This window comes from Drosophila montana, unplaced genomic scaffold (assembly GCF_035044405.1).
Source record: "Drosophila montana isolate Dmon_TW-CO22-7 unplaced genomic scaffold, ASM3504440v1 contig_920_1, whole genome shotgun sequence".
NCBI classification, from domain to species: Eukaryota; Metazoa; Arthropoda; class Insecta; order Diptera; family Drosophilidae; genus Drosophila; species Drosophila montana.
The window spans coordinates 1,474,729-1,493,729 of record NW_026999206.1 but is presented as its reverse complement, the minus strand read 5'-3'; the positions used below and the strand labels follow the sequence as shown (position 1 = coordinate 1,493,729).

General features: G+C 41.1%; 5 protein-coding genes across 8 annotated transcripts; 2 read left to right on the top strand and 3 right to left on the bottom strand.

Annotated features, from left to right (window-relative positions):
• Positions 1 to 1,489: 1,489 nt before the first annotated feature.
• LOC135440259 (uncharacterized) lies at positions 1,490 to 2,689 on the bottom strand. Its single transcript, XM_064699327.1, has 2 exons — positions 2,684 to 2,689; positions 1,490 to 2,626 (listed from the first exon to the last, which is right to left on the bottom strand). The coding sequence occupies exons 1-2, from the start codon at positions 2,687 to 2,689 to the stop codon at positions 1,571 to 1,573; spliced, it is 1,062 nt and encodes a 353-aa protein (XP_064555397.1). The 3' UTR covers positions 1,490 to 1,570.
• Positions 2,690 to 5,137: 2,448 nt separating this feature from the next.
• Rab40 (RAS oncogene family member Rab40) lies at positions 5,138 to 7,794 on the bottom strand. 3 transcript variants are annotated; one of them, XM_064699312.1, is made up of 5 exons: positions 7,654 to 7,794; positions 6,853 to 7,011; positions 6,574 to 6,797; positions 6,295 to 6,517; positions 5,138 to 5,967 (listed from the first exon to the last, which is right to left on the bottom strand). In XM_064699312.1, exons 2-5 carry the CDS (start codon positions 6,983 to 6,985, stop codon positions 5,750 to 5,752), a joined length of 798 nt encoding a protein of 265 aa, XP_064555382.1. In that variant the 5' UTR covers positions 6,986 to 7,011; positions 7,654 to 7,794; the 3' UTR covers positions 5,138 to 5,749. The 3 variants fall into 3 exon arrangements, with proteins under 3 accessions (XP_064555382.1, XP_064555384.1, XP_064555383.1); XM_064699314.1 differs by having other exon boundaries at positions 6,574 to 6,767; XM_064699313.1 differs by having other exon boundaries at positions 6,853 to 7,008.
• A 120-nt stretch (positions 7,795 to 7,914) lies between these two features.
• Cht11 (Chitinase 11) lies at positions 7,915 to 9,917 on the top strand. Its single transcript, XM_064699306.1, has 2 exons — positions 7,915 to 8,914; positions 8,978 to 9,917. The coding sequence occupies exons 1-2, from the start codon at positions 7,983 to 7,985 to the stop codon at positions 9,354 to 9,356; spliced, it is 1,311 nt and encodes a 436-aa protein (XP_064555376.1). The 5' UTR covers positions 7,915 to 7,982; the 3' UTR covers positions 9,357 to 9,917.
• Positions 9,854 to 13,607, bottom strand: Tmf (TATA element modulatory factor). Its single transcript, XM_064699301.1, has 5 exons — positions 12,852 to 13,607; positions 11,146 to 12,724; positions 10,802 to 11,069; positions 10,494 to 10,721; positions 9,854 to 10,431 (listed from the first exon to the last, which is right to left on the bottom strand). Exons 1-5 carry the CDS (start codon positions 13,465 to 13,467, stop codon positions 10,213 to 10,215), a joined length of 2,910 nt encoding a protein of 969 aa, XP_064555371.1. The 5' UTR covers positions 13,468 to 13,607; the 3' UTR covers positions 9,854 to 10,212.
• A 311-nt stretch (positions 13,608 to 13,918) lies between these two features.
• Positions 13,919 to 18,327, top strand: LOC135440245 (E3 ubiquitin-protein ligase znrf2). Of its 2 annotated transcripts, XR_010438273.1 has the most exons (7): positions 13,919 to 15,246; positions 15,343 to 15,469; positions 15,560 to 15,655; positions 15,724 to 15,829; positions 15,905 to 15,977; positions 16,377 to 16,469; positions 16,560 to 18,327. XR_010438273.1 is itself a non-coding variant. In XM_064699311.1 (6 exons), exons 1-5 carry the CDS (start codon positions 14,767 to 14,769, stop codon positions 15,960 to 15,962), a joined length of 867 nt encoding a protein of 288 aa, XP_064555381.1. In that variant the 5' UTR covers positions 13,919 to 14,766; the 3' UTR covers positions 15,963 to 15,977; positions 16,560 to 18,327. The 2 variants fall into 2 exon arrangements, 1 of the variants encoding a protein (XP_064555381.1); XM_064699311.1 differs by lacking the exon at positions 16,377 to 16,469.
• Positions 18,328 to 19,001: the final 674 nt, after the last annotated feature.

Genomic DNA, 19,001 nt, shown 5'->3' with positions numbered 1-19,001 from the left:
TCCCATCCATAAGCTGTTGTCCCATCCAAAATTATAGCTGCCGCCTCCTTCATAGTTAAAGCTGCCATATCCTCTAATATTAGAGCCGCCGGCTCCTGCTTTACTCAAGCTGCAGTTTCCTCCTTTGCTTAAGTTGAAGTCTCCTCCTATGCTCAAGCTGCCGCCTTCTCTGTAGTTGAAGCCGCCGCGTCCTCCTTTGCTCAAGCCGCCTCCTCCGATTAAGGTCTATGAGTGAAGCCTATGACTTATTGTGGCTTACTTGAATTTATGAGAATCGAGTAGTAGGGCATTAGTTAAGAATACATTTTTTTTAAATTGCAGCCCAGCTAGCTATAAACTTGTTCATGCATATAAACATACAAAACATATGCATACATTTATTTACATATATATACATATGCATACATAATACATACGTATATACATGCATACAGCCATGCATATATACATTCAACCATACCTAAATTCTTATATACCTACATACATTCATATAAGCATAAATTAATACATGCTAACAGTCATATACATACATACGCATGCATACATAACACGTACAAACAAACATACTTACATACACACACACGCACTCACAGACATAAATCCATTTATGTATATACATATGTACATGCATAAACTATACATACTACATACCTCGTACATACGTACACACATCAATACATACACACATCAATACATACACACATCAATACATACACACATATATACATGCACACAAACATACACACATTCATACATTTATACAGATATTACCACATACTTGCATATATTCATACATAAATACATGGGTATATATGTACACATATACCCACATACATACATGCATGCATACATACATACATGTATTCAAACATACATACATACGTACATTCATACACACACACACACACATATGTGCATACATACATACATGCATACATACACACACATACGAACACATACATATATACATACATACATACATAGATACATATGTACATACACATATATAGACACAGTGGCAAGTATTATGCTTACAATTTTATATACATAAGTATAACTTTTTCATCTAGTTCGCGCCCGTGAAAAACTTAAATCAAACCGTACTAAGTATATAGAACTTGACGTTTTGAACTAAATTTTACAAAGATAATTGAAAATAAGTTTCAAATCTATCGAATTCAGAAGCAAAAGCTGGAATCAACTGTTTACGTCCTGATGTCTAAAATGGAACTTGCGTTTTCAGATGGAAAACAAATATATAGAGAGCTAAGGATGTTAAAATAAATGAGTTATCATTTTGGGAATGGAAAAATGATGAATTGAGATTTCATTGAGCTAAATTTTTGTTAAATAATGCTCCAATATAAATAGAAAAGATTGAAATTAATATTGTTATATCTTTGAATAGGTATTTATTTTTCAACAGAAAAAAAATGTTTCTCGCTTAAAGGACTAATGGATATCATCCAAAAAAAAAAATGGGGGAAGGGGCTACTAAAACTATTTAACAAAGGAGGTCACAGTCATGACACAGTTCAAATCACAGAACAACTGGGCACAGTTGAGGGGATTACTTCCAGCCACCGACGGGGGGCAGGTAACCGGGCTGGGGAGCTGGTGCAACTGGGGGCAGGTACTCGTTGTGGGAGACAACGGGCGCTGGGGCGACTTCTTCGTGAATGACCTTGACAGTATTCACCTCCTCATGGACATGATCGCCGCCATGGGAGTAGCCACCGGCATAGCCGCCACCGCCGCCCAAAGCATAACCGCCATCCTCGTGAATAACCTTGACAGTCTTGACCTCCTGGTGACCACCTCCGTGCGAGAAGTCTTGATGAACCGCTGGCGCCTCCTCATGAATAACCTTGACGGTCTTCACTTCTTGATGGTCATGACCGCCACCGTAGCCAATGTCGCCGCCGCCGTGCGAGAAGCCACCAGCGTAACCACCGCCGCCGCCGCCCAGAGCGTAGCCGCCATCCTCGTGAATGACCTTCACAGTCTTGAACTCCTGGTGACCGCCAAAGCTGTGACCGCCTCCGTGCGAGAATCCATGATGAGCCACTGGTGCCTCCTCGTGAATAACTTTAACGGTCTTGATCTCTTGGTGGGCGTGGCCAATGTCGTGTCCACCACCATGAGAGAATCCGCCGGTGTAACCGCCGCCGCCCAAAGCATAGCCGCCATCCTGGTGAATAACCTTCACAGTCTTGACCTCCTGGTGACCACCAAAGCTGTGATGAACAGCTGGCGCTTCCTGGTGGATGACTTTAATGGTTTTCACCTCCTGATGATGGCCACCATAGCTGGAGCCACCACCGCCATGACCATGATAAGCCGGTGCTTCCTGGTGAACAACTTTGATGGTCTTCACCTCGTGTCCGCCATGACCATGACCACCGCCATAACCGCCGCCATAACCGCCGCCATGACCACCGCCATAGCTGCCTTCGTGAATGACCTTGACGGTGCGCACCTCAGTGTGTCCATGACCATGACCACCACCGCCGCCGCCGCCGCTGCCGATGCCATAACTGTAACCTCCACCGCCGCCGCCGCCACCACCACCAATGATGCCTGCGGAACTGGTGGCAACAAGTGCGGCGAACAAACACACAAAGATCTGTAGAAGAAATTTGAGCATTAGAATTGAACCCGGTTGGGCGGCGCGGCTGCTTACCTTCATTGCTGGAAGTTTCTTGCTTGGGACGAAAACTGTGGAACTTCACGTAGCTGAAGAATGGAAACCGAAGAGGCGACTGATGACCAGCTCCAAGCAGCTGCCCGCTTATATACGCCGGCAAAACGATTATGCTGATGCGTCCGGGGCCTTGCCCAATGCGCCGTTGTTGCGGCTTTCGCCTGAAGCGCGGACCGCGCTGCTGTTTTGCTTTCGTCATCGATGCGCGGGCCCCCCAATTGGACTTTATGGTACAGTTGAGTGGCGTGGAGGGGTCGATGTGGAGCAGTAAATTGTTAAAAAATTCAAATGAGACACAAAAAACCCGTTGACCAGCATTTCCAAAAGAAAAGAGAAAAAAACACCAAGCATCAGGCATAGACAAACCGGTGCGATTATCAAAGGTAGGTCATGTCATTGCCTGACCTCGACGCCATTTACTTCGAATCCATCACTTTCTATGACCCTATTAAAGATCATCAGATATATGGGCCTAACAAACTACTCAGCTCGAAGTTCAAGCTGCATTGCGTAAGCTTTAAGCTTATGCTAAGCTTTCAGTTGAAAGTACTTTCGCTTTAGTTTATGCTTAAAGCTTCGCAGCTGTTCTTAAATGGCCTTAAAGCTCAAACAAAAGCTTTGCTGCTAAGCTTACAGTTGAAAGCACTTTCGTGCTTTTTTTAAGCTTCTGAGCTGTTCTTGAAAGCTGCTAAAAAACCTTAAAGCTGCACTTAATGTTAAACAAAAGCTTTCAACTACTTTTAAACTAGTATTTATTTAATTTGAATAACTTTAAAGGGGGAAATGGCAAAGCAACAAAAATAAGCAAAAAAAAGCCCCAAAAAAAAAACCCAGAAAAATACAACAACATTAAATTTATGTTAATGTTTGCATCTGTTTATTGTTTTATGTTTATTTCTTTTTATTTCGAAGCTGTTATTATGTTACTTTCATTGTGATCTCCCTGATTTGTTAAATCTATAACGCCCATAGCAAAGTTTTTTCATTCATTTTATTTTATCTGGTTTTATTTTTTATTGTTGCTTTTAGCTGGTTTTGGTATCAAATGGAAATCATGTCAAACTTAGTCGATTGACCAACATGGTCTTCGCTTGTGATTGTGTAAAAGTCTGCGAATTTTAAATAGCCATTAAAAATGAAATCGCACGCTGTCTTTATTTTTATTTTTTTTTTGCATTCCGCATAATAAAAAGAAAAACCAATTAATGCATTTCAATAGCATAGCAATAATTAATTGGCTTTTCATTAGGCAAATCAATCATGCGATACACCTAATCCAAAATTAAAAAACTTTGTAGATGACACTCTTTTTCGCAGCTGATGTAGTTGCTGGGAAGGTTAAAGGTTGGTATTTAGTTTAAAGCAAACAAATATTTATGGTTAATAAACTGCAATTTGTGCCAAAATATAAGCTAGATGTACCCAATTTGATGGCTCTAGCTGTTTAAGTCTTTTTTAAGATTGGTACAGATTATATTTGTACGATTTTAAGAATATATAAAAAACATTTTCCACAAAAAAAGTGTACAACAAAAGTTTTTTTCATTTATTCGTGCCCAAAATGATCAATATTTTGGCAAATTTGGCAGTTATCGGTAGATGAGTTGTCTAACTGGCAGCTAAAAAGGATGCGGGTTCAAATCCCTACTTAGTGCATTATGTTACCCACAGGCTATTGTAGTCAGCGCTATTAAGTTATAAAGCTATATTATATCTTTGAGTTATATTTTTTAATTTAGTTAAAAAATTTTTAACGATATATTCAATATTGTGACTGCACTTTATATGTTTTTCAAACCAAGCTCTGAAGCAATTCTTAACGGCATAAGACATACGAGAATCTATTATATTATTTTAGCACAAATATTGTTTGTTTTGGTGAGATCGACTCGGTTGAAGATACTGTTTGAGAACATAAGCTTTAACTTACAAGATCTTTGTTACTTTCCAATGGCAATCAGACACTTTTATGCACTCAATTTCTAAACTTAGCGTGTAGATCTTACGATAAAGTGTCAAGTTGGTCTAAGCATTGTATGCTTAATATGAAATTTATCATTTTTTAAAATCAAACCCTCTAAAATATTACTTTCAACGAGAAATTGCGAAACACTAATCCCGAGTTCACAACTAAAACCGAAAAGAATTGCAATAGGAAATCAAAAACCTAAAGTAAAAGGAATTCTTAAAGGGCTACTCAATAATTTGTTTAACATAATATGGCACAAACAATTTTAAAAAAGTGCTTTCATAGACCACCATAAATATGGTAAAACAGATACGATTATGTGCAACAGATGCACATGTGTCATATAATAATACAAAGTATTCCGTAATAAGATTTGTATCACATCCACCGAACTTTCACTTTGTTCGCGTATTGTACTGAAATGGAATGAGATGGATTGCTAGCAAAGACAAAGATAGCGCATATGGTTTATAGTTTTAGTTGTTTTTCATGTTTATCATCATCATCATCATCAGTATCATCATTATTATAATCATCATCTTAGCAATTTGTTTGTTCCAACGCCTTCTTTTAATTACATAAATTTCTACGAATATTAATTGTTAACAAAAATGAAAATTAAAAAAAAAATAGAAAAGGAATACCTTGTATCAGTGTATACTATATCCAGCGTATTAGATTATACAAATATAATAATAATATTAACAACATTACAATTATGCGTTATTAAATTTAGTGATAATGGTAATCATTATAAAAAATAAAAAAAATATATATATGTATATCGTATAGTATATGTATATAATAATTACATACATATATAGCATTTTTATAATAAGTAGTATGTATAGGATGTAAAAATATAACCATCGCTCTCAAACGATAATAAATATTAATGCTGATGACATATTTGTATCGAAGAAAATACTCGCGCATGTTATAGTGTGAGTTTGTGTGAGTGTGTGTGTTTTTGTGTGTACATATGTTGAAGCTTAGGAAGTAAGTAGGTTGTAGATTTACGCGCAATTGCGCAGCTGGTGCGTAGGCAGTTCCAGAAACCACCTACAAGCTAGCAATCACGCGATCGCACAACTGTTGCGACTGTGGCTGGTTGGCGTCTTGCATCGATTCCGGCTCTTTGAGTTTTGCGTTAACGAATTGTAGCACTGTGACGTCGTCATGGCATACGACTTGAGTGTCGATTTAACGGAGGGCGGCAGGTGCAACGAATCTATAGCATAAACACTTGTGCGACGCACAATTGTCCGACAGCAGAGCTCCTGCAGCGACAGCACTGTAAATGTATATATATATAAATATGAATTAAACTAGCGGGTATAGCCAGGCCTTGGCCGTGGCATGTGGCACAAGTAAATGCTCTCAAAAAGCTTTGATAATGATTTTGAAACTGATCGGATGGTTAACAAACAACTTTCATACAAACGATTTCCGCCAATTTACCACTGTTGCGGGTGGAATTTTCCAAATCGCTAAAACACGTTTTCATTAATTTCTACCGAAATCGCGTTCTTCGCGATTTTTCAGTCAGTCAGTCAGTCAGGAAAAACAGTTTTATATATAGAGATGATTAACTATTGACTGGGCGTGGGGGGATCCTTACCCTTGTTGCTGCGCCAAATGTGCTCCATGCCATTGCGATGCAGCGCCATGCGCGCCAATTCGCAGAAAGATTCGCGTATATTGAAATCGCAGAGTGGCGATATCTCAAAGCAGGACATATTATTGCGAGATGCGTAGGTCTCCGCCTGTTTGGCGGCCACCTGACGTTTGTAGGCCAAATGCAAGCGATTGCCCACAAGCACTTTGGGTATGCCGGGCGCATGCTACAAATACATTAAACATTTATTTTCTTAAAATTCGTTCCAATTGCGGTACTCACCTCCTCGACCTCTTTGAGCCAGCGATCGATGCCGTCGAAGCTCCATTTGTTTGTTATATCATACACTAATATAATACCCTGGGCACCGCGCGAATACGAACGTATTATGGTGCAGAAACGCCCCTGGCCGGAGGTATCCCAAATCTGTAGCTTAACCCGCTTGCCCTCCAGCAATATTGTTGTCGTTTTGTACGCTACCGTTTGCAATATGTGAGAGGTGCAATCTATATATGAGTTGGGTTATGATGGATGCATAATAACATTAAGCAAGCCTCTTACCATTGCCACTGCAGAAGGGGCTCTCGGTTGAGGGATCCTCAAGATTAGAGAGTATTTCATGTTTACCCACATCGCTGTCCCCCACCAGAAGCACCTTTAACAGATAATCGTAGTCTTTTGTCATGGTTCTCATATAGCTGAACCCTGTTGCTGAACCTGCTGCAACAATAACAAAACAAAAAAAAAAGCAGGTTAGTTACCATTTTTAACAAGCCAAAGAATGCGAGACCAAGTTCTTGTTGCTTGTGGCTGTTGCTCGGCTCCGGCTAACCGGTATGGGCGGAGGGAGGGGAGGTGTATAAGCTGCGCCAGATAAGCGCACACACACACACACACATACACGCACACTACGGACAGAACACACAAACTGCAAGGTGCCAAAGTCGAACCGGCAATTTTTTTATAATGTGGGCAGAGTAACATTTATCTAGTGAGTCATTCAGCAGAGACACACAGATACAAATAGGTTCGTGCACACAGCTGTGCATATGCAAATGGGCGTGAATCCACCAAAAATATATATACATACATATAAATATATATAATAAAACCTAGTAGAAAAAAAAGGCAAGCAGTTTCTGCTTTTCGCCGGTTTGCACCACCCTACGCTGCGCATTAGGGTGTTCGTTGCGTTTGTTGCCTATTTGGCTGGCCAGTCATTTGGGTGTGTTTTGTTTTGCACCGCACGCGAGGCGACAACAACAACGAAAAGAACAGCAGCAACACATCAGGCACACACTCATACACACACACACAGGAAAACAATGGGCAAATTATACAAACATTAAGGCTGACACTCACACACGGCAATAGTATTTTAATGTATTGTACAGCAACAGCAGCTATTTATTGTTTACGCGCAACATTTGCATTTTTTCGTTTTTAAATTTGCGAAAAAAAACACGCGAGCATAGAAATTGCAGCACAAACGACAGAAATTTATTTTACCCAAATACGCATATGCACATCCGAACAGAGTTGCAACCACATGCACTTATCGCTAATCTCGCGCTATCGATGGAATTCGCATACTATCGATGATTTTCTTCTTTTTTTGTTTTGATTACACTGGCTTTCGAACCAATCCAAAGAACACTACGTCGTTTTCATATTTTGGAAAAATTGCAAAAATGGTTAATTATATCGAGCTACAAAGTGATCTACAGCATAAAGCAGACGCCAATGCAGAGGCACTAAAGCTAAAAAGGCGTGTGATAATAGTCCGTTACATTCTGGTGTTTGTAATTGTCGTATTTATATGCATTAGCCTGCTGCCTCTTTGTTTTCCAACGATTTATCAAAATGTTGAGCAACAACAACAACGGCACAGGCAACAAAAACAACGTCTTGTTTGCTATTATTCGGCTTCCGGAATCGATAAATTGCGCCTGTTGGATATCCCCGGGGATTTGTGCACGCACATCAATATTGGCATTGCCAACTTGTTCAATAGGACTCTGCATTTGTCGCCGCGCCTGGAGCAAGTGCTGCAGAATGAGACTCGCCTGTTTCGTGCCGCCCATCCGCAGGTGCATCTACTGCTCTGGATTGGCGGAGCCGACACTGGGCCTCAGTTTGCAGACATGGTCGTGAATCATGAACGCCGCAAACAATTCCTGAGCTCGCTAAGAGCCGTGTTACGCAAATATCCCAGCTTGGATGGCATCGATCTGGATTGGGAGTTTCCAAGCGCCTACAACAAGGAACGTGTGCACTTCTCCCAGTTACTGCACGAAATTCGACTGGAATGGCGACGCGAACAATGCACCAACAATCTGCTCACTATGGCCGTGGCAGCGCCCGAAGGCATCGCATTCTTTGCCTACAACATACGTGAAATCAATCTGTACGTGGACTATGTGAATCTGATGACCTATGATTTTCATTTCTATCGCGAGGATACGCCGTTCACCGGCCTAAATGCGCCGCTCTTTGCCCGTCCCATGGAGCATTCCATTATGGGCACCTTCAACATCAACTACACCGTGCACTGGTGGTTGCAAAATGGATTGGAGCCCAAGCGTTTGGTCATTGGCCTGCCCACCTACGGGCATTCCTTTACGTGAGTGTAACATTGTACTTAGTGTAATCTTCAGTGTATTCATTCAAACCCAAATCTTGACAGGCTTGTTAATCCACTAAACACGGGCATAGGAGCGCCTGCCTCGGGCTTTGGCAAGTGTGGCCGATTGGGCTTCACCACGCTTTCGGAGACCTGCGAGTGCGCCAAAAGTTACCTGTCGCCAAACTACACATTCGACAATGAAACCTGTTCCCCCTATCTGAATTCGGTGCAGGAATGGATATCATATGAGACCACAAAGAGCATTGCATGCAAAGCAAACTATGTCAAGGCCTTGAACGTCGGCGGCCTAATGATCTTCTCCCTGAACACGGATGATCTGAACAACAACTGTGGCTATATGACGGGCGGTTCAAGAAATGTTGCTAAGCCTGTTTTTCCACTAGCCAAAGCTGCCAATACAATCCTAAGAGGTTCCTGAAAGTTGGTGGTAAGAAAGGTTATTAAGCTGTGGGTGCCAAATAAGAAACTGTTTTAATGTATTATAGTTATATTTGGAATCGTTTAACGATAGTTTCCACACGCGGTTTGTTTTATGTCTGTTGATATGATAAGTAGATCAAATGTTACCTATACTGTTTTTTTTTTTTTTTTGGTATCAATAAGAACACTCATTATTATACCTTTACTGAGACTATTATAATGCTGTCATATATTTTTATATATACTCGATTAATATTAGCAGCAGAGTTGATATATATATATATATAAGACTTGTCTCCCAGCTCGTTTGGTATTTTAAAGTATAGGACAAGTATTTCATATGTCTGCTCTAGGCCAAGTACATATTTATATAAATAGATCGTTATTTTACAAGAATATTTCATGTTCGGCACACCAAAGATCGCGGCTTTATTTTTTTTTAAATATCTCCTTTGCGGCTATAGCGTACCGAAAAAAAACGTACAGTATAAACAATTATCTAAGAATTATTTCTTTAATATATATATATATGCATAAATATAAATAAAAATTATCACAATCGATCCATATTCATAATATAACTAGAAATTTTAACACGCAAAATATATTTACTTGTATGTTAATATGACCATTATATAATTATTTGGATGGGGTAGCTGTGTGGCGTAGTGGGGCAGGAATATCTTGTTGTTTGTTAGGTGACATACATAAATAAGCAAAAGGAATGGAAAAAACTGCTTCGTTAAATAATGCCCGAAGGAAAGCATAATACATTGCAGTTTGTTGGGGGAGAGAAGTCGATCCGACTGGATTGCCGGCTGTTAGGTACGTCTCAGCCATGCCAGGGACGGCAATCATGTGTGCTTGGGCGTTCGCTGCAGATTTGGTGGCGGCGCTGCGAGCAGCTCATCGATTTGTATTTTATACGCCTGCTTTAGCTCTACCAGATCCAGTTCCAGCTCCTCGGTCCTCTCAACCTTCTCGCCGTACATCTGCAACAGCGCATCGTAGCGATGCTGCAGATCCTCATAGCATTTCTCCATGGCCTCGTATGATTGCACTTTCTCCTTCAACTGCAAGCAACAGAGAATTTTATTGATAGCTACAATATTTGTGCACCTGGTACTGTTCTAACCGTCTCCATTTCCATGGTCAAATTTGATATTTCATTGTCCAGCACGCCGCGTTCCGCCTGCAGACGCGACAGTTCCCACTGCAGATGCGTTAGTTCGCCATCGCGCTGCTTGAGCAGCGCCTGCAGATGCTCGAGCGTTGTGGTATTGCCGGCCAAAAAACTCAAATGCACACCCTGAATCATGCCCGACTGCTGTCGTCCACTATTGGATGCACATTCCATTTCATCCTGTTGGCGAACATTAGCATTAACATGGTTTAAAATTGAGTTTACACTTTTATTTATGTGAACTAAATTGATTTGCTTACGCCCTGCCAGTCAATAATTCCGCCCAATGTATCCTCATTGGAGCCGCTCTCATCGGCCAGGCTGAGCGGCGGCGAGACGTGCAGCGGCTTCTGGCAGCGGTTCTCCGACAGCTCGCTGCTGGCCTTGACTGCCTCCACGGTGAGCTCGCTGCTACGCTGGAAGGCGTGCAGTTTCCGCAGCTCCGCCTCCAGCTGCTGGCACTGTTCGGCCAATTGCTCCAGCTTGTCCTGGCGCTGCTTCAGTTGCGCCTGGAGCGTGCTTAACTGGCTAGACAGAGGGAAACCAAAAGCGGATTCAAGCTAGCCTTATGGCATTATGGATAAGGTTAATTGTGTGCTCGCACCTTTTGTAGTCATTTTCTTTGATTGTGGCATCCAGCTCCTGCTGACGAAGCTGTATTTTAGCGCTCTCCGACTGCATGAGCGCATTGGCTAACTTCTCCTCGAGCAGATCGCAGCGTGTGCGCAACAGTTCCTGTTTTTCTTGCTGCACTGTTTCGAGCTGCTGCAGCGAATGCAACTGAGACTGTGCATCCTCCAGTTTTTGCAGAAGCTGCTGCTCATCCTTGTTCCAGCTGGCGGTGCGCTGATTCAGCGTCTTCTGCAGCGACTCGATTTGCCGTATGAGCGGCGTCGTCGAAACGCTCAGCTCCTGCGTACTGCTCTCGGCACGCAGTTCGGCCGCTTCAAGACGACGTAGTAAATCGCGTTTCTCCTCGCGCATCTGCTGCTCCCGCTTGACCATGTTGTGCTCGGTGACACGCAGCTTTTCGCGCATATCGGTCAACTGCTGCACATACTCCTGATTCTCGGCCTGCATTTGGTTCTGTTCGTGCCGCTGGCGCTGCTGCAGATCACCTTTCACACCATCGAAGCTCGCCTGCAGCGCCGCCAGCTTCGATTGCAAATCCTCGATGCGACTTCGGCATTCGGCATTTTCCTCATCCACGCGCCGCTTCTCATTGGTCATGCGGCAAACAGCCTCAATTTGAGTGCGTTCCATTTCCTCTTTGGCGGCCAGGGATTTTTTCAAGCGCTCCGATTCGCTGGATAGCTGTGAAATTTGCTCACCATTCTTCTTCAGCAGCGTATCGGATGTTTTCTCCTTGGCGCGCAGCTTCTTGATAATGTTAGACTGTTGCAGTATCTCCTTGGACAGTTTCTCGCCCTCGGACTGAAGTGCACTGATCATTTCATTGCATTCGGTCAGCTCATCCTTGGGTATCTTATTGAGTAGCTCGTCCTTAAGGCTCTTGATTTGTATGCGCAACGCATCCCGTTCGCGTATGCTCGCCTGAAACTTCTTCTCCAGCGCCGACAGACGCTGCACTGCCTCATTGGCTTCGCTGCTATCGGCGCTGTTTTTAGCCGCCTCCACATGGGCGCACAACTGCTGATTGCGCTCAAGCAGCTCCGCATTTTGGCGCTCTGATTGCAGCAGACGCTGCTCTCGCGCCTCAATAACCTGATTCAGCTCGCTAATGCGATGCACCAGCTTATCCAGTTCAGACTGTGAGTCCTCCGACAGCAACGAGATCTCCGATGGCTCTCGGTGGTGTCCCTTGCTTTTAATGCCATGCAGGCTATGCGCATGGCCCTTAACACTCCCGCCGCACAGCTCTTTGAACTTTTGGGGACTGGTGCGCGTTGTGGTGCTATTTGTGCTGGAATCACCGTTCGGATTCGAAATGATCTCAATGTCCGATGATGTGGACGAGTAGCTCTGGTCGGGCAGCTCCGTTTTGCTGCCATGCTGGCATGCCTCGGTGCTGGCCGGACTGCCTGCCGACTTGCTTTTGTGGCTTATCTGAAGCTGGATGTCTTCAAAACTTTGCGTGGAATCCGAATCAGCACCAGCGCCAGCCACATTAACAGTGGCCTGCGTGTCGCTAAATACCAATGCCTTCATGGTTTTGGTAGAATCTACAAGAATAATCAGAACGAGTTGAAAAATGTTTGAGAAATTGTTCTAAAATTCAATACGTTGATTTAAAATAAAAGAGAGTAGAATACAAATTAGTAATGGTAGTGAATGAAGAGTGAATCTCACCATTCAAATGCAGTGAGTGATCATCGTGATCCAAGTTAAGCGGTTGCCCATCGTCCCCATCATCATCGTCATCGCCATTATCAGCATCTTCATCGTCATCGCCATCCGCATTGTCAGACGTGTCATTGCTGGCTATGATGACTATACTATCTGGCAGCGATGGTTCTGTGTCGGGCGACATATTCATTTCCATTTCACTAGCCGTTGTCGGCGCTGTTATAAGCTCCAATGATGACTCGGAGTTGCGTAAACAACCGGCACCACTTGGCGACGTGGGCGATGGCGATGATAGCAAGTCCACGGAATCTGACGTGGCTGACTGCCGTTTCGCAAACAGATTGGCCGTGGCTGGCGTTGAGGCATCGCTCGCTCTGGGCGGAATAGTTACCATCTCGTTGGCATGCGGATTATCATAGAACGTGGCCCCATCTATTGCTGAAGTATCCAAAGTGCTTGGCGTTACTGCCTTGGCGCCGGGCGTGGATGCTGCACTGCTGCTGCTGCTCGCCGCAGTGCCAGCGATGCCACTGCCAACGTGATCGGTTGCCTTGTTGTCATCATCTTGGATATCCAGCGCCTCAATTAGAACAGTTTTGGCTTTTTCGAACCAACTCATGCCGCCTGCTAGTGTTCCAATGCGCTTGCTGTGATACGCTTAGTGGCCGCAGCACATTAATTAGTAAATTATTTGGCAACAACTGCGATTTTACAAGCACGAACACATAATTAAAAAAAACTTTTATTTCTTAGCTGGTTGGCAGCATCAATGAATATCGTACCAATATTTCGATATTTTACTATCGATTTCAATTTGTCTGGCACTACATTTAAATTGGCAACGGTTCTCAAGGCTGAGACAACAATTAAAATAAATTTTCATTTGCGTACAATTAACAATTTTGTTAATCTACTTCGATCAAAAAACAAATATATATGTTCTAAATGAAGAGATCATCACCATCGATACGATTTTTACTCTAGTGGGCCTTAGTTATAATCGATTGTGCGGTTGTGTATCGCTATCAGCTAGACATGTGTGCTGGCATTGTGCAACACCGAACGTTGCGATAATTAGTTGTGGTGGTCGGCCAATATATTGTGGTGGTCAAAAGCAAAGCAAAGAGTACACATAAAACGAAAACGGAGATGTTAAAAATAAAATAGAGAAAACGGAAACAGTAATTTAAATTGCGAGTGGTTATCAAGCGGATTAAGCATTGTTACAGTTCACGACTATTTTGGCTTTCGGTATAAAAACAACAACAACAATAGTCAACTACGCACCGACAACGGACACCAACACCAAGAACCAACACCGACACTGACACCGACGACCGACGTACGATTAACGCCCTCCCTACGCTCCGCACTTTTGGCAACCGCACACACACACTGACGCACACACGCATACACTCCTCTCTACATATAATCATCATCATTATCATCATCATCATCATTATCATCATCATTGCACAGGCGAAGGCACAAGGCACATAAACACTCAAACACTTATCTATATACCGCGTTTATCAACGCCGCCCGTCGCCGCCACCGCTGCTGACCCACCACCCCCCCACCAGCCTGATCCACAACATCAACTTTGTTTGCTATTGTTGTCTGCTGCTGCTGTCATTTGTTTTGTTTCCTTAAATGTGAACGCACACACACACACACACGCATGCAAACACCTACAGACACGCGCAAAGTACGAAGGAGCAAACAAAGACGGCTAGAAAAGTAAAAAACTGCAACAAAAACAACGGAGCGAGAGTGACTCCATTGAGAGCGAAAGCGAAAAGTGCAATAGAGAGCGCGAGTGGAAAAGTGCAAGCCTAAATAACAAAACGATCAGCGATCGCGGGGCGTAGGGGCAGCGGGGGGCAGAGGCCGTGCGAGAAAGTCAAACTCAAACTCTATGGGTCAAAAGGCAAGCACACCAGCGACCAGCGGCCAGCAGAGCCCACGCTCCAGAACATTCTCCAGCAGCTCCACGGGTGCAACCGCAACCGACACAACGCCGCAAAGTTCAGCGGTCGGTGGCCGCGGCGGCGATGCCGGTCAGGGTTTCAACTTGCTGCGCACACTGCCGGGTCTACAGGTCTATCACCATCAGCACAATCAGCAGAACTCCACGTCTATAGATCGCCAGCGTGCACGCAGCCTTAGCTCTGTGCCAGATATACAACAACAGCAGCAACAACAACAGCAGCAGCAACAACAACAACCACAGCAGGGATCCACAACGTATCCGCACACACATCCCGCCGTCTCAGTCTCTGTGTCATCTAATTCAAATAGCAATAGTTTCCAAGTGGCAGCCGGCAACAACAATGGCTCATCGGCTGCCGCACAAAGCTACATGCAACAGCGACGAGCTTTTGGTGACTCAATACGCGTAAGTTGCGCCCCCTCCACACACACACACACACGCGCGCACACACAAAGAGACTCTCGCTCTTCTAACTTTGAGCTATTCTATCTCTATGTGCAGGAGATGTCCATGACCGGCGCCAATATCGTTGAGAGCATCGCAATGGCTGCATCTGCAACATCTGCGAATGGCATCGGTCGTGTTTACACAGCGACATCGCTGCCATCGCACATTTGGTCCTTCAATGGTAAATACGATCCATAAATAAACCATATATATACTATATATATATATATATATATATATATATATGTATATTTACCTTTTCTCTTCGCAGGCATCAAGTGCCCCGTGTGCAATAAGTTCGTGTTGCCAGACGATATTGAATGCCATTTAGTTATGTGCCTAACAAAACCACGACTCTCATATAATGGTATGCGGTGCAAGAGTGCCACAAAATGTTTACGACAAAATTACATGTTAAATGTATATGTTTTTTAGAGGATACATTATTGGACGCCAAGGGCGAGTGCGTCATATGCCTTGAAGACTTGAGTCCAGGTGATACAATTGCTCGATTGCCATGTCTATGCATATACCACAAAGGGTGAGTCTGCTAAATGTTAAATTTTCTATGCTTATATATATACTATATACTGGACATTTCCATTATATTTTGCAGCTGCATTGATCGTTGGTTTGAGGTGAATCGCTCCTGCCCCGAGCATCCAGGAGATTAGTAAAAATCTCATTAGGTAATGCCCCATATATCATGTGTGTGTGCGCGCGCGTGTGTGTGTGTGTGTGTGTGTGTGTGTGTGTTTATATATATATATTGCTGATTAGTAGCTTTCATAAATGCAAAATTCTTTTTATTTTTTATTTTACTTTTTGTTTTGGCAAACACATCTTGAAATGCGCCAGTGATATGAATAATTGTATATAGCAGTCGCATGACTTCCCAACAAATTATTAATATATTAATGTATTCTTTTTGTGTATGTAATGTGCATATTGATATGTAAATGTGGCTTTGTCATATTGGGAACTCTATGTAATTTGTATCTCGCCAAGTACTTGCATATGCATGCGTTGGCATTTGACATGCATATATGTATACATATACTTCTTAATGCATTGTATTTGTATTTCAGAGCTCGTTAAGTCGTTTAACGTCTAAGTGGGCAGTGCGTAGAGCGAGTGCCATAAACAAAACTGGATGATAGACGACTTTTCAGCAAGCATTTGTATGTATACTATATGGACATTAATATTTATATATATATATTGTAGAAAATCTATTGTGTATTGTACTCACTAATTTTGCATATTTGCAGGTTAGCAACAAAAAGCCAACATTGTAAAGATCATCAATTGTTAAAAGGAATGGAAAATGAAATGAGAGGAGAGGCTACGACAAGCAAAATTTGGATCGAGCGATCGATCGTTTTGACCTACCGACCGACTGTTTATGCAAATCCACAAAAAACAAACACAAATCAATTGAAACAAACTAATTTACAATGCTATCACAACTAGCAAGTGCAACGTCAACAAACAAAGGACAAAGGACAAAAGTGAACGAAACCAACCAACCCACAAACAAAAAAAGAAATAAATAAGAAAGCAAAATCAACACGATGTTAAGAATGATGTAAAGATAAAGTTAATGATGATGTAAGTGCATGAAAGCGAAGCAACCAACCAACCAACAAAAGAATGTCAACCAATGTGATGTTAAATTTTATATTTTGTACTATGGATATGATGTAATTGTAATGTAATGTATATGTATGTATGTATTTATTATTTTAAAAAACAAACTAAAATAGGATAAACACAGAACAACTAAAAAACTAAAAAAAAAAAAAAAAAACAACAAACACACACTATAAATAATTATGCTTAATTAGTAAACAAAAGCAAAGCAACCAAAAACAAAAAAGGATGAAAGCCTTACTTTAAAAAATTGATATACTATGTCACTTTATGTAATTGTTTTTTATTTCAAATTTTTACAAATTCTTTGTGTTTATCCATGTCATAAATTAGTTATTGCTATTTATATTATTTTTATACACACCCAGTTTTTTTTTGTTATAATTGTATTTTGTTTGTATTGTTAATTTGACTAAAAAAATTTTTAAAAAACAATGTTAAATGAGAAAATATTTCAAATATTGAACCATCTGTCATGTGAAAATTCTGGTCAAACGAATGCTTAAGGCAATTAACTGTATTTCAAGTTTAAAAACTGGCTAATGGAGTTCCTGTCCTAGACAAAGGGTATCCAAAAAACAAAATAGCCGCATTCATAAGCCGAAACGTTACGTAGCCTACAAGCTGTGCCGTACATATGCATATATATAGAATATAAAACGAAACTATTATTTAGTGTTCGGGTTTTTTTTTTTTTTATATTATTTTGTAATTTAATAACAACTTTCCTTAGCCGCAGTTGCGGCGGAAATGGATGACGACAGCTCGTAAAGTTCTTGTGTAAATTATATATATACGTATATATGTATAGTATATACATTTATATGAATAAATAGATATGTATACATTAAAATACTGTACATATATAAAGATATAATTGTATAACTATAGCGTTAGCGTTCCGCATTGAGCGTAACCGTAAAGGTAACATTAACGTTAACTGAAAAATGATTTTCCCAACACAAACAAAATGAGAACAAAAGAAAATAGTTACAAATGAAAACAATATTTATACATATACATAGCTGGAATTTTCATTTATAATAGTACTTGTTTGTAAAATACATTGAAATACATACACACACACACACACAAAGAGATAACAACAAAAATAGCTGTAAGCGAGAATCCCAATAACGTTAATGTTGATTTGCAACAAATACCTAAAAACAAAATGAATTAGCTGGTGACATGTATGTCTTGATCCTATTAGGAACATTTAAAACTTTTTACACCCTATCCAACGGAAAACAAGAACAACAAAAATATAATCGTAATTGATAAACGAATGATTACCAAGTAAAATGACAACCGATGGGAAAAAGCTAATTGAGATAAAAAACAAAAAAAATTTAGGAAATAAACGAGTGATTATATATAAATACATTTATTCAAGCTGATGGCACTTTTTTTATTAATCGAAATTTTAAGCGATCTTGAACTTTGTCTTAAATAATTGATTGAATTGTAATTGCAATTGAATGGTCCTGGATAGTCCGGTAGCATTGAAAATTATTTTGTTTTATTTTGCTTTTAACTTGGATTTATTCGGAACGTCTGATCTATTTCAGTTATCCTTAGTTGTTATTTTCGTAGAAATTTGAAGATTATATCTAAACCATTTAAAAGATATACATACCTGGGAGGAACGCATTCAAAAATTATTTTACGCGTACTGCGGTCGATTTAGAAAAAATACCTTGCATTTGCTAACAATGTGATCCGCTCCTATTAGTCCAATTAGATTGTCGCTGATCTATCTGATTCCATTTGCCAAAAGATACGTGTCCATTTGTGTTCTCAAAACATGCGTTTTTCTGAAAGTTTAAAAAAAGGTATTGTGCATTTATAAATTGGCTTCGAAACTACCTCTGTTTTACAATTATATGGCATTTAAAAAAAAAAAATGTCAAATTTTGATTAAAAAAAATTTGGAAACTAACCTCTGGCCAAATCGAGAGAATTGCTGCGGAAGTTCTTTTAAATGTATCGATTATAATATCGATGACTTGTTACCCATCGCCGGGGAAGTCCCAAAAATCCAACTAATTAAAACACAT